At 43.7% G+C, this 13,146-nt stretch overlaps 1 protein-coding gene across 3 annotated transcripts in view; it reads left to right on the top strand.

Moving 5' to 3' along the window:
• The window catches only part of LOC110490170 (copine-8), a 125,232-nt gene that overhangs the window by 96,650 nt on the left and 15,436 nt on the right, over nt 1-13,146 (top strand). For 2 of the 3 annotated variants that reach the window (XM_090200261.1, XM_090200264.1), the window contains 2 exons: nt 2,458-2,472; nt 12,206-12,252. In XM_090200261.1, the coding sequence (XP_090056387.1) occupies nt 2,458-2,472; nt 12,206-12,252 (62 nt within the window). The remainder of the gene's footprint in view (nt 1-2,457; nt 2,473-12,205; nt 12,253-13,146) is intronic. The other variant, XM_090200262.1, reaches the window with a different exon arrangement.

Raw genomic sequence — 13,146 nt, 5'->3', positions numbered from 1 at the left:
AATACAATAGATAGCCGTAACGTAACCACCCCAAGACACACCTGGCTAACTTGATGGGTCATGTAATCATCTGGCGAAGTGGAGTCTTTTGTTTAAACATGTAGCTAGCTAGATAAATAATGAACCATAATCCCAACCCATAGCTACAGTACAAACAGATTGTCATAGCTAGCCACCATGCATGAAATGCTGTAGTATGAATCCGCACGTAGCTAAAGCTAACAAATTCGGTTCAATATTAGCTGGCTAACATTAGGCTATAACTAGCCATTTCTGAGACACAAATGCTATTACTTCACAGATCATACACGTAACATTAGCTAGCGAGCCAGCAAGCTAACGTTCGCTAGCTAGCGACCATTACGCCTTAACTTGCCATGAAAACGACGTTCTGACCAAAAAGTATAATATCTGAAAATGTAGCTAGACTCTTACCCGTATACATGGATGAAGCTTCGTGGCAGACTGTCTTTTCTTTTTGGTTTGTAGTTACCTACAGCTTGTTTGGCCCATTGTGTCAAGTCACTGCGGTTCACACTGACCATGTGCAGAAAGTAGTCCATCACAACTTAATTTTTTCCCCACAACTTATCACTGATCTTTGCCGATAGTTCATTCTAAATTCAGGGCAGCAATGTTGTTGAGAACAGTAGAAACTTTTTCTCTCCATGGCTAACGTTATATCTTTCAAAAAAAGCCACGGTAGCAAGGACTGCCTACACCTACTGAGCAGCATGTTATAGATAGAAGTGTGCTACTACATGATAGACCAATCCCAAACTCATCTCTCTGCATGTCCAGCCCATCCATTATCTCAGCCAATCATGGCTAGAGAGAAAGTTCTGGTCTTTTTCCTTGGCTAAACCAACTAGGCTCGTAATTGTATTCGTATTTATAGATACAAGTTTGTTATTAAGGCACATGAAAGTTCACATGTTCCAGAAGGCATTTCTGCCAAAATGATGCTTGGGCTACAGATACTAAGACAGAGGGGCGCTGTTTGCCTCGCTCAGATGCTTTCTCGGGTGAAATAGATTCAGCCTCTTGCAAATGGAAAAAAGAAACAAACTTACAATTATTTCTCTTTCGTGTCTATCATCGATTTCCTTCAATGTAAAAATGTTTTGGGGGAAGCCTGGCTTCTATTAGCATCCTAAATACACCATTTTGTGTGCTGAATGCCATTACACTTAACACGCTTAACAGTCCCTTTCCATTGAAATAGTGGGTGCACTGTTCAGATGCTGGACTTATTTTTGAGTAGACCTACTTAACCTACTTTTTGAAGTGATTTGTTTGACAATTAGATTGAAAAAAGCATGACTGGCTGTGTTCATGAGACAATAAAAGGTAATACATTTGTCAAGTGAAAGTACATGTATTTTACTATAAAAGCCATTTAAAAAAACACACAGGAGGTCCTGTAAAAAAAAAAAAAAATGGAGACCCCCTCGAATGTTATAGTTGAACTCGCACTCTGTAGGGCACTTTCAAGTGAATTTACTGCTGTATGCTAAATACCCTTATATGCCAAACCTAATCTATGCTATGGCCCCCCTTAAACTGGGTCTGTGCTCATTCAAAATGTTCTGGACACACCACTGCATAGCACCACCTGGAGTTTCAAAATCTCAACATCTATTTATCTGAGCAATTGTATTGGTATAAAATAATATCCCAATTTTTAGCATACAATATACAGTAGCTTGTATTATTTATTTATTTTATACGTTTTTTTTTGCTCATCTTTGTCAAGGGTGCCAATAATTATGCACCTGACTATATGTAACACAATGGCCATTGGCCACGGTGATATGGAGGTGTGACCATCACTGAATGAAGCCTGTGGATGCATGTAATATGTGCTGATTGTACACTGAGTATACAAAACATTAAGAACACCTGTTCTTTCCATGATGTCGACTGACTAGGTGGATCCAGGTGAAAGCTACAATCCCTTATTGATGTCACTTGTTACATCTACTGTTCTTTAAAGGATGTTTAAGCCTTGAGGCAATTGAGACATGGATTGTGTATGTGTGCCATTCAGAGAGTGAATAGGCAAGACAAAATATTTAAGAGCCTTTGAGCAGGTAGTATGTGCCAGGTGCAGTGTCCCATGTGTATCAAGAATGGTCTGTGGGAAGCATTGGAGTCAACATTACTGTGGAACGCTTCCGACACCTTGTAGTCCATGGGGGGCGGCGGCGGCGGCAACTCAATATTAAGAAGGCATTGTTAATGTTTTGTACACTCAGTGTATACTGATGTGGTTTATTGTGTATGAGTGTGATGGAGGTCAACCGTGTAATTGCAGACAAGTGTGTAGGAGGCAGGAGTTTACTTTTTTTTTTACTCTGCTTGTGTAAAATGCATACACGAAACTAGGTCTTACTGAATGTTGTAGAATAAGAAGCACTTTCCCTAACTCTTAACATTTTATGTTTTTTTTGACAGAGTGGGCCAGGGCGGGTGAGTGGTGTGCACCGATGTTCGTGTGACTAAGTGAAGTGGAAAGTGATGTTTTTTTTGCTGTTTTGAAGCCTAAATGGACGATAATGGACCATAGTGCTCATGTTTTATGATAACTGTGGCATGCTCCACCCCCTCGTGTCTCTGCATCTGTCTGGGCTTGTTTGCTAAGAAATAGCATGTTGCTGTGATATGTTTCATCGACACTGAACAAAAATATAAATGAAACATGGAAATAAAAGATCCCCGAAATGTTCCATATGCACGTATTTTTCAGAAAATGTTGTGCACACATTTGTTAACATCCCTGTTAGTGAGCATTTCTCCCTTGCCAAGATTATTCATCCGCGTGTGGCAATATCAAGAAGCTGATTTAACAGCGCGATCATTACACAGGTCAAATGTGCTGTTTTGTCACACAACACAATGCCACAGATGTCTCAGGACTGTCCACTTGAATGTCCATTTCTCTATCGTAAGCCGCCTCCAATGTTGTTTCAGAGAACTTTGCAGTATGTCCAACCGGCCTCACAACCTTCGACCACGTCTATGTCATTGTGTAGGCGAGGGGTTTGCTTATGTCAACCTTGTGAACAAAGTGCTCCATGGTGGGGTTATGTGCAGGCATAAGCTACGGACAATGAACACAATTGCATTTTAGCGATGGCAATTTGAATGCGCGTGATGAGATCCTCAGGCCCATTGTCATGCCATGCATCCACCGCCATCACCTCATGTTTCAGCATGATAATGCACATCCCTATGCCGATTCCTGGTGGTTGTTAAGGAGCGTGGTTAGGGGGGGGTCATGTTTCAGAGGACGCATGACTCCACCTCTCCCAAGCCCATTGGGGAGTTGCAGCAATAAGACAAAATCATAATTTGGAGAGAAAAAGGGGGTAAAATACAAAAAAAAAATCATAAAAATGAACAATTCCTGGAAGCTGAAAATGCCCCAGTTCTTCCATGACCTGCAAACTCACCAGACATATTTCACCCATTGAGCATGTTTGGGATGCTCTGGATCGACGTGAACGAAAGCGTGTTCCAGTTCCCGACAATATCCTGCACCTTTGCACAGCCTTTGAAAAGGAATTGGGACAACATTCCACAGGCCACAAACAACAGCCTGACCAACTCTATGAGAAGGAGATGTGTCGCACTGCATGAGGCAAACGGTGGTCACACCAGATACTGTCTGGTGTTTTTTTAAGGTATCTGTGACCCACAGATGCATATCTGTATTCTCAGTCATGTGAAATCCATAGCTGAGGTCCTAATGTATTTATTTCAATTGACTGATTTCCTTACATGAACTTGAACTCAGCAAAATTGTTGCATTTTTCTATTTTTGTTCAGTACATAATCCCTTTTATTATCTTATTTTCTGTTCTTTCTCATCTGTTCTTTTCTCGTCACTTTTCATCCCCCATCTCTTCTCAAGCAGCACACAGCTGTCATGTGTGTGCATGTGTGTGTGGAATTGGGACCCTCATTCAGTGTTAATGTATTAACACCAGTTGTTATATACAAAGGGATTAACACGGTCCATTTGAAACAGAATTTATCCAACCTTCTGTTCTGCTCTGTTCTGCTCTGTTTTCAAGTTGTTTTAATGCGTCAATGTTCCCTTAATGGTTGCTGGTGGTATGTAGGCGGCATGTAAACAATCAGTCTTTTTCTCATCCTCCGCCTTCTTTCCTTCTTCTTCCTTCTTCTCTAAACTTCCACAGTGCCATCACCACTGCAAAGTACCGTGGTTTGTCATACATTGTCAGAGCCTAGTCCAGTTGAATCACCCAGGGCTTTAACAATAATACTAGGAATGGATCTCTCTCTCTCTCTCTTGCTCTCTCTCTCTCTCTCTCTCTACATCTCTCTCTGCATCTCTCTCTCTCTCTGCATTTCTCTCTCTCTACTTCTCTCTCTGCATTTCTCTCTCCCTACTTCTCTCTCTCTCTCTACTTCTCTCTCTCTCTACATCTCTCTACATCTATCTCTACTTCTCTCTCTACTTCTCTCTCTCTCTCTCTCTACATCTCTCTCTACATCTATCTCTACTTCTCTCTCTACATCTCTCTCTCTCTACATATCTCTCTCTACATCTCTCTCTCTCTCTACTTCTCTTTCTCTACATCTCTCTTTCTCTACATCTCTCTTTCTCTACATCTGTTCTCTCTCTACATCTCTCTCTCTCTACATCTCCCTCTCTCTACTTCTCTTTCTCTACATCTCTCTTTCTCTACATCTCTTCTCTCTCTACATTTCTCTCTCTCTCTCTACATTTCTCTCTCTCTCTCTCTACATTTCTCTCTCTCTCTCTCTCTACATCTCTCTCTCTCTCTCTACATCTCTCTCTCTCTCTCTACATCTCTCTCTCTCTCTACATTCTCTCTCTCTCTCTACATTCTCTCTCTCTCTCTCTACATCTCTCTCTCTACATCTCTCTCTCTCTCTCTACATCTCTCTACATCTCTCTCTCTCTTTACATCTCTCTCGCTCTCTACATCTCTCGCTCTCTACTTCTCTCTCTCTCTACTTCTCTCTCCCTCTCTACTTCTCTCTCTCGCTCTCTACTTCTCTCTCTCTCTACATCTCTCTCTCTCTCTCTCTCTACATCTCTCTCTCTCTCTACATCTCTCTCTCTACATCTCTCTCTCTCTCTCTACATCTCTCTCTACATCTCTACATCTCTCTCTCTCTCTCTACATCTCTCTCTCTCTCTCTACATCTCTCTCTCTCTCTCTACATCTCTCTCTCTCTCTACATCTCTCTCTACATCTCTACATCTCTCTCTCTCTCTCTCTCTACATCTCTCTCTCTACTTCTCTCTCTCTCTACTTCTCTCTCTCTCTACATCTCTCTCTCTTTCTCTCTACATCTCTCTCGCTCTCTACATCTCTCTTTCTCTACATCTCTCTTTCTCTACATCTGTTCTCTCTCTACATCTCTCTCTCTCTACATCTCCCTCTCTCTACTTCTCTTTCTCTACATCTCTCTTTCTCTACATCTCTATTTCTCTACATCTCTTCTCTCTCTACATTTCTCTCTCTCTCTCTCTCTACATCTCTCTCTCTCTCTCTCTCTACATCTCTCTCTACATCTCTCTCTCTCTCTCTCTACATCTCTCTCTCTACATCTCTCTCTCTCTACATCTCTCTCTCTCTCTCTCTCTACATCTCTCTCTCTCTACATCTCTCTCTCTCTCTACATCTCTCTACATCTCTCTACATCTCTCTACATCTCTCTCTCTCTACATCTCTCTCGCTCTCTACATCTCTCGCTCTCTACATCTCTCGCTCTCTACATCTCTCGCTCTCTACATCTCTCGCTCTCTACTTCTCTCTCTCTACTTCTCTCTCTCCCTCTCTACTTCTCTCTCTATCTCTACTTCTCTCTCTCGCGCTCTACTTCTCTCTCTCTCTACATCTCTCTACATCTCTCTCTCTCTCTCTCTACATCTCTCTCTCTCTCTCTCTCTACATCTCTCTCTCTCTACATCTCTCTCTCTACATCTCTCTCTCTCTCTCTACATCTCTCTCTACATCTCTATCTCTCTCTCTACATCTCTCTCTCTCTCTACATCTCTCTCTCTCTACATCTCTCTCTACATCTCTCTCTACATCTCTACATCTCTCTCTCTCTCTACATCTCTCTCTCTCTACATCTCTCTCTCTCTCTCTACATCTCTCTCTCTACTTCTCTCTCTCTCTCTCTACTTCTCTCTCTCTCTCTACTTCTCTCTCTCTCTACTTCTCTCTCTCTCTACTTCTCTCTCTCTCTACTTCTCTCTCTCTCTACATCTCTCTCTTTTTTACATCTCTCTCTCTCTCTACTTCTCTCTCTCTCTCTACTTCTCTCTCTCTCTCTACATCTCTCTCTCTCTCTACATCTCTCTCTCTTTCTACATCTCTCTCTACATCTCTTGCGCTCTCTCTCTCTTGCGCTCTCTCTCTCGCGCTCTCTCTCTCTCGCGCTCTCTCTCTTTCTACATCTCGCGCTCTCTTTCTACATCTCGCGCTCTCTCTTTCTACATCTCTCTCTCTCTCTCTTTCTACATCTCTCTCTCTCTCTTTCTACATCTCTCTCTCTCTCTCTTTCTACATCTCTCTCTCTCTCTTTCTACATCTCTCTCTCTCTCTACATTTCTCTCTCTCTACATCTCTCTCTCTCTCTCTCTACATCTCTCTCTCTCTCTCTACATCTCTCTCGCTCTCTACATCTCTCTCGCTCTCTACATCTCTCTCGCTCTCTACATCTCTCTCGCTCTCTACATCTCTCTCGCTCTCTACATCTCTCTCGCTCTCTACATCTCTCTCGCTCTCTACATCTCTCTCTCTACTTCTCTCTCTCCTCTCTCCTTCTCTCTCTCTCTCTACTTCTCTCTCTCGCTCTCTCTACTTCTCTCTCTCTCTCTACATATCTCTCTCTCTACATCTCTCTCTCTACATCTCTCTCGCGCTCTCTCTCGTGCTCTCTCTCTCGCGTGCTCTCTCTCTCGCGCTCTCTCTCTTTCTACATCTCGCGCTCTCTCTCTTTCTACATCTCGCGCTCTCTCTCTTTCTACATCTCGCGCTATCTCTCTTTCTACATCTCTCTCTCTCTTTCTACATCTCTCTCTCTTTCTACATCTCTCTCTCTTTCTACATCTCTCTCTCTCTCTTTCTACATCTTTCTCTCTCTCTTTCTACATCTTTCTCTCTCTCTCTACATCTCTCTCTCTCTCTACATCTCTCTCGCTCTCTACATCTCTCTCGCTCTCTACATCTCTCTCGCTCTCTACATCTCTCTCTCTACTTCTCTCTCTCCTCTCTCCTCTCTCTCTCTCTACTTCTCTCTCTCGCTCTCTCTACTTCTCTCTCTCTCTCTACATCTCTCTCTCTCTCTCTCTACATCTCTCTCTCTCTACATCTTTCTCTCTCTCTCTACATCTCTCTCTCTCTCTACATCTCTCTCTCTCTCTCTACATCTCTCTCTACATCTCTACATCTTTCTCTCTCTCTCTACATCTCTCTCTCTCTACATCTCTCTCTCTCTCTCTACATCTCTCTCTACATCTCTACATCTCTCTCTCTCTCTACATCTCGCTCTCTCTACATCTCTCTCTACATCTCTACATCTTTCTCTCTCTCTCTACATCTCTCTCTCTCTACATCTCTCTCTCTCTCTATACATCTATCTCTACATCTTTACACCTCTCGCTCTCTCTACATCTCGCTCTCTCTACATCTCGCTCTCTCTACATCTCTCTCTCTCTACATCTCTCTCTCTCTACATCTCTCTCTCTCTCTCTACTTCTCTCTCGCTCTCCATCTCTCGCTCTCTACATCTCTCGCTCTCTACATCTCTCGCTCTCTACATCTCTCTCTCTCTACATCTCTCTCTCTCTACTTCTCTCTCTCTCTACTTCTCTCTCTCTCTCTACTTCTCTCTCTCTCTCTACATCTCTCTCTCTCTACATCTCTCTCTCTTTTTTACATCTCTCTCTCTCTACTTCTCTCTCTCTCTCTCTACTTCTCTCTCTCTCTACATCTCTCTCTCTCTTTCTACATCTCTCTCTACATCTCTTGCGCTCTCTCTCTCTTGCGCTCTCTCTCTCTCTTGCGCTCTCTCTCTCTTGCGCTCTCTCTCTTGCGCTCTCTCTCTCTTGCGCTCTCTCTCTCTCGCGCTCTCTCTCTCTCGCGCTCTCTCTCTCTCGCGCTCTCTCTCTCTCGCGCTCGCTCTCTCTCGCGCTCGCTCTCTCTCGCGCTCGCTCTCTCTCGCGCTCTCTCTCTCTCGCGCTCTCTCTCTCTCGCGCTCTCTCTCTCTCGCGCTCTCTCTCTCGCGCTCTCTCTCTTTCTACATCTCGCGCTCTCTCTCTTTCTACATCTCTCTCTCTCTCTTTCTACATCTCTCTCTCTCTCTTTCTACATCTCTCTCTTTCTACATCTCTCTCTTTCTACATCTCTCTCTTTCTACATCTCTCTCTCTCTCTTTCTACATCTCTCTCTTTCTACATCTCTCTCTCTCTCTTTCTACATCTCTCTCTCTCTCTTTCTACATCTCTCTCTACATCTCTCTCTTTCTACATCTCTCTCTCTCTCTCTACATCTCTCTACATCTCTCTCTCTCTCTCTACATCTCTCTCTCTCTACATCTCTCTCTCTCTCTCTCTCTCTCTCCTCTACATCTCTCTCTCTCTCTCTCTCTCTCTACATCTCTTGCGCTCTCTCTCTCTCGCGCTCTCTCTCTCTTTCTACATCTCGCGCTCTCTCTCTTTCTACATCTCGCGCTCTCTCTCTTTCTACATCTCGCGCTCTCTCTCTTTCTACATCTCGCGCTCTCTCTCTTTCTACATCTCGCGCTCTCTCTTTCTACATCTCGCGCTCTCTCTCTTTCTACATCTCGCACTCTCTCTCTTTCTACATCTCTCGCTCTCTCTCTTTCTACATCTCTCGCTCTCTCTCTTTCTACATCTCTCTCTCTTTCTACATCTCTCTCTCTCTTTCTACATCTCTCTCTACATCTCTCTCTCTTCCTTTCTACATCTCTCTCTCCCTCTACATCTCTCTCTCTACATCTCTCTCTACATCTCTTGCGCTCTCTCTCTCTGCATCTCTCCACTCCAGTAACAATACACGCCATTGTGTGTTCTCTCCAGACAAGGTTCTCTCTTTCTTTCCCAGACATTTGTATTTTTCTGTGAATTGGTCATCAGCTGGCTCTGTGGCTGGCAGGGTTTTTTTTTCTCTTCCTGCCCGGAGGCAATCTGAAGCAAATAAGTGGAGCGCTGTAGAGAAAGGTACTGCACTGATCGCCCCTGGGTGATACTATCAGATAGGAGACATAGACATGAGTCAAGATTTGTGTGTGCCTCATCCCCTGCACTGATAGCTTCAATATGGCACACACTCCTCCACTCTTTCTTTTTTAAGCTTTATTTAACCAGGGAAGACATTGGGATGACATGTTTTGTTTCCAAGTGAACTCATGTAGTCTCTCTATAGACTGCGTCGTCCCTTACAGTTGTGGATATGGAGTCCTAAATGATGCATGAAACAATCAATTAGCCTCAGGACCAGTGCTAATTACTCCTACCGGGTTTCCCAGGTCTACTGGCAGGGGCCGATGGATGCCACTAATACAATAACACTCCTACAGTAGTACTATTTACTTATTATGAATCATTAACCATAGACAAGGCTGGAAGGGACCGTAGTGTTGAGTCTCTGTTAGATGTTTGTTTAACATGAGAAAATCTCTTCCCCTTTCCTCTCCCCTCCTCCCACTCTCCATCTCCTCTCTTCCACTCTCCTTTCCTCCTCTCTGCTCCTCCTCTCCTCTCTCTGATAATGATCCAGCTAATAACACAGTCAGATATGAACAAAAAGGTAACGGTTTGCCAAGTCCTCGTAGTCACTTCCTTAGTGATTTCCTGCTTTACTGTTTGTTCGCGAAAACCTTACTTGAGAAGAGCTGACTTTCTATCCGTTATTTAATTTTTTTTTGTTTTAATTAGTTAGTATATTTTATTAGTGTATATTAGTATAGCTTAATTAATTAGTTGCTTTTAGATAACGTTTCAAGGCAAACTAAAAAATCGCCCATATTAAAAGTGAAATTCTCTCTCTCTCTCTCTCTCTCTGTTGAAAGAGTAGCTTTTGGGGTTTGAGCAGGGTTAAAGCAGTAGAAACAATAGTGTTATCCCCGCCCCTGTTTCGGTAAGATGCTGAGGGACGGGGCTGGAGAAATGTAAACCGTCTCAAATTTATAGACAGATCTATGGATGCAAGGCCGGACCATCCCATGATGTGAGAATTATACTTTTAACTATGTTTTGAGGCTATACAGTGTTTAACATTTTACTTTGTTTTGTTTACAAACATTGGTTCACAAACAAGCTTATATTTTGGGTACTGATGGGGGTACAACAGTTGAACTAAGCTCATGAGTTATTTATAAGTTATATTCTTTAAGAATCCATGGGTACATATCATTAGTTTTAAAAAAATGTATGTAGCAACTGCTGATTGCCCCTTTTAAGATCAGAACGGGCTGGCTAGTTTTCCTGGAGCCAATGGGGCAATGTTTCACTCTTACCTCACTGTGCACAGTCATCTGTGATTGGTGCAGAAGCTTCGGCTGACCTTTAGCGAGAGCCCTCTGCATTTTAATGTGAATAATTAGATTGCGTCTCTGAGTTGGATCTCCACTGATTTACAGTCTTTGAGTTATGTTGAAATAACTGAGTAATATTTCGTTTCAGACTGGGATACATTTCTCTGCTCTTTTTTTCTCTCTTTATCCCTCTCCTTCCCCTGTTTCTGGCTGTCCTCACACTCTCTGAACAAGGTGGAAACTCGCTGTGTGTGCACGGGTGCGTGTGTGTGGAGGCATCCATAATTCAGCCTGGCGGGCCACTGTCTGTCTATCTCCCTCTTGGCACAGAGAGCTGGACTAGATATGACTCCAATGCACGTCTGTCTGTCTGTGTCTCCCTCCCTCCCTCCTGGCACAGAGAGCTGGACTAGATATGACTCCAATGCACGTCTGTCTGTCTGTGTCTCCCTCCCTCCCTCTTGGCACAGAGAGCTGGACCAGATTTGACTCCAACACACCACTGTCTCACCTCCTCTTCTCCTTGCAGATTTGTCCCTCTGTTCATTTCTCACAATATTAAACTTGCCTCCTCTCCACTGACTTCTGCAGCGTACCAATGCCCTTAAATATTGAGTGGTACTGTACATCTTGGCACTGAATTATACAATGGGGGGGGGGGGGGGGGGGACTTGAATTCATGTAACATGAGTTACAGTACAATTCAGTGAAGTAAAAAAAAAAAAAGGGGAGAAAAAGGGATGCGCTCAAACACATTCTTAGCGTGCAACCCGAAGAGTAAATTAGCGATTTTAAGACAATGTGTGATTTAACTCCGGGGGGATGATGCAAGCATCCCTCTGCTCCTTCCTTATTCCTCCCTCCTCTCATCCTCCCTCTGCCCCCCCCCCCCCCCCCCCTCTACCCCTAGACTCTATCCTTGATGCAGCCTTTGCCCTAACATGAAGTGACAGCTCTGTACTTCAGGCATCACTCCCCACCCACCCCTTCCTCTCCCAGCATTAGACCCAGGCTGTGTGTGTCAGTGTGGACTAGAGTAGCACAGAGCCCGACCTGGGCCCTATACATCCATACCCACCTCATGGCTCCTATCCTGACTTGAACCACAGCCAACGCAGGCAGAGTGGCTCGGAGCTGGGGAGAGGAGAGCACAGAGCCCTTGGTCTGGTTCCTCCCCCTCCCTCACAATGAGTAAACCGGCTTCTTCAGGTCTGCTGCACTAACGTGTGTCTGCGGGCTGAGCAGTGCACTCCGCATGGCGTCACAGGATGACAAGTCCAATGGTTCCTTACAGTACCTGATCTATTCAAATACAGGAGGTGGTGGAGAGGGCAAGAGGCTGTGTGAGCCACAGGGCACGGTACCTCAGCACTGTGTGCACTGACCTGTTGAACCTGTTTGTCTTGACTTCTTGGGAAATACTGTAAACAGTGAAGGATTAGACAGTTTTTTTTCTCTCTCACTCTCTATTATATTGCATTTAGTGTCCTCGGGGACCAAGGACAAGGAGAGGTTTCAACTTATCCGCTTGCTTGAGCTATGATAATCAGAACATTATAGTGTTTACTAAAGTTCATTAAGCCGTATGTGTGTGCGGTAAACAAATAATTACCCTCCTCTTGCTTTTGCCTTCCAGGACCCAGATTAATTTCACAGTGGCGATTGATTTCACCGCTTCAAACGGTGAGCCACACACACACACACACACGACACTTCTCCTAATGCTCGACCAGGGCTATTTAAATGTGTGCAGATGGGGGAATAAAGTGATCTGTAATAGCCATCTCCATTATTTCAGGGCTCAAACCTAATGCTGTCAGAGATCATAGCTTAGTGGTGATAACAGGAACGATTGTGCCTCTCTTATCCATTTTAAAAGGGTACCTGTTATAGCAAGGCTGGAAGGAAATGACCTGGGTCATGATCTCTTAGACGTTATAGTGAGGTTGACTGGGACGATCGCATCTCTTAGACGACAACAACAACAACAACAACAACAACAACAACAACAGATGGTTCAGTTCAAACTTAGATCCACTGATGATTCATAAGGGTTATTGCTTCCTTGTTTTTATTTGACGAGGTCCGATATGCAGGAGCTGATGTCATGGATGCGTGTCCAATAGGTCCGTTTAAAAGATCTAAAGGTCATATGTCACTATACTCATAACCACTGCAGCCACTGTGCTATAAAGAGCTTTTACGAGACACGAGTGAAATTATTCTCCTGCTATTATTGATTATGGAATGATGTTTTTGTCACTCATACTGTACCCCTACCCAGAGTCTTATAAAGAGGGGAAAGGCAGGGAAAGAGATGTAACACGGTCTCTAGTGAAATCCTGTATTATGCTGTCTAAAAGTATCACCGTTTTGGTTGAAATCACAACTACCTTTCTGTATGGGCAAAACTCATAACACCCTATTCCACATATACTGCACCACTTTCACCCATAAACAGCATGGGCTAGCGGTGCACTACATGGGGAATGGAGTTTAATTTGAGACACAACCATTCCTTTTCTATATCTGGCTCTGTTCCATTATTGTACCTTGTTATTACTGTCCCATTACCGT

Source organism: Oncorhynchus mykiss, chromosome 15 (assembly GCF_057628025.1).
Source record: "Oncorhynchus mykiss isolate SJ-2025 chromosome 15, ASM5762802v1, whole genome shotgun sequence".
Lineage (NCBI taxonomy): Eukaryota > Metazoa > Chordata > Actinopteri > Salmoniformes > Salmonidae > Oncorhynchus > Oncorhynchus mykiss.
This window is presented reverse-complemented; position numbering and strand designations above follow the sequence as displayed.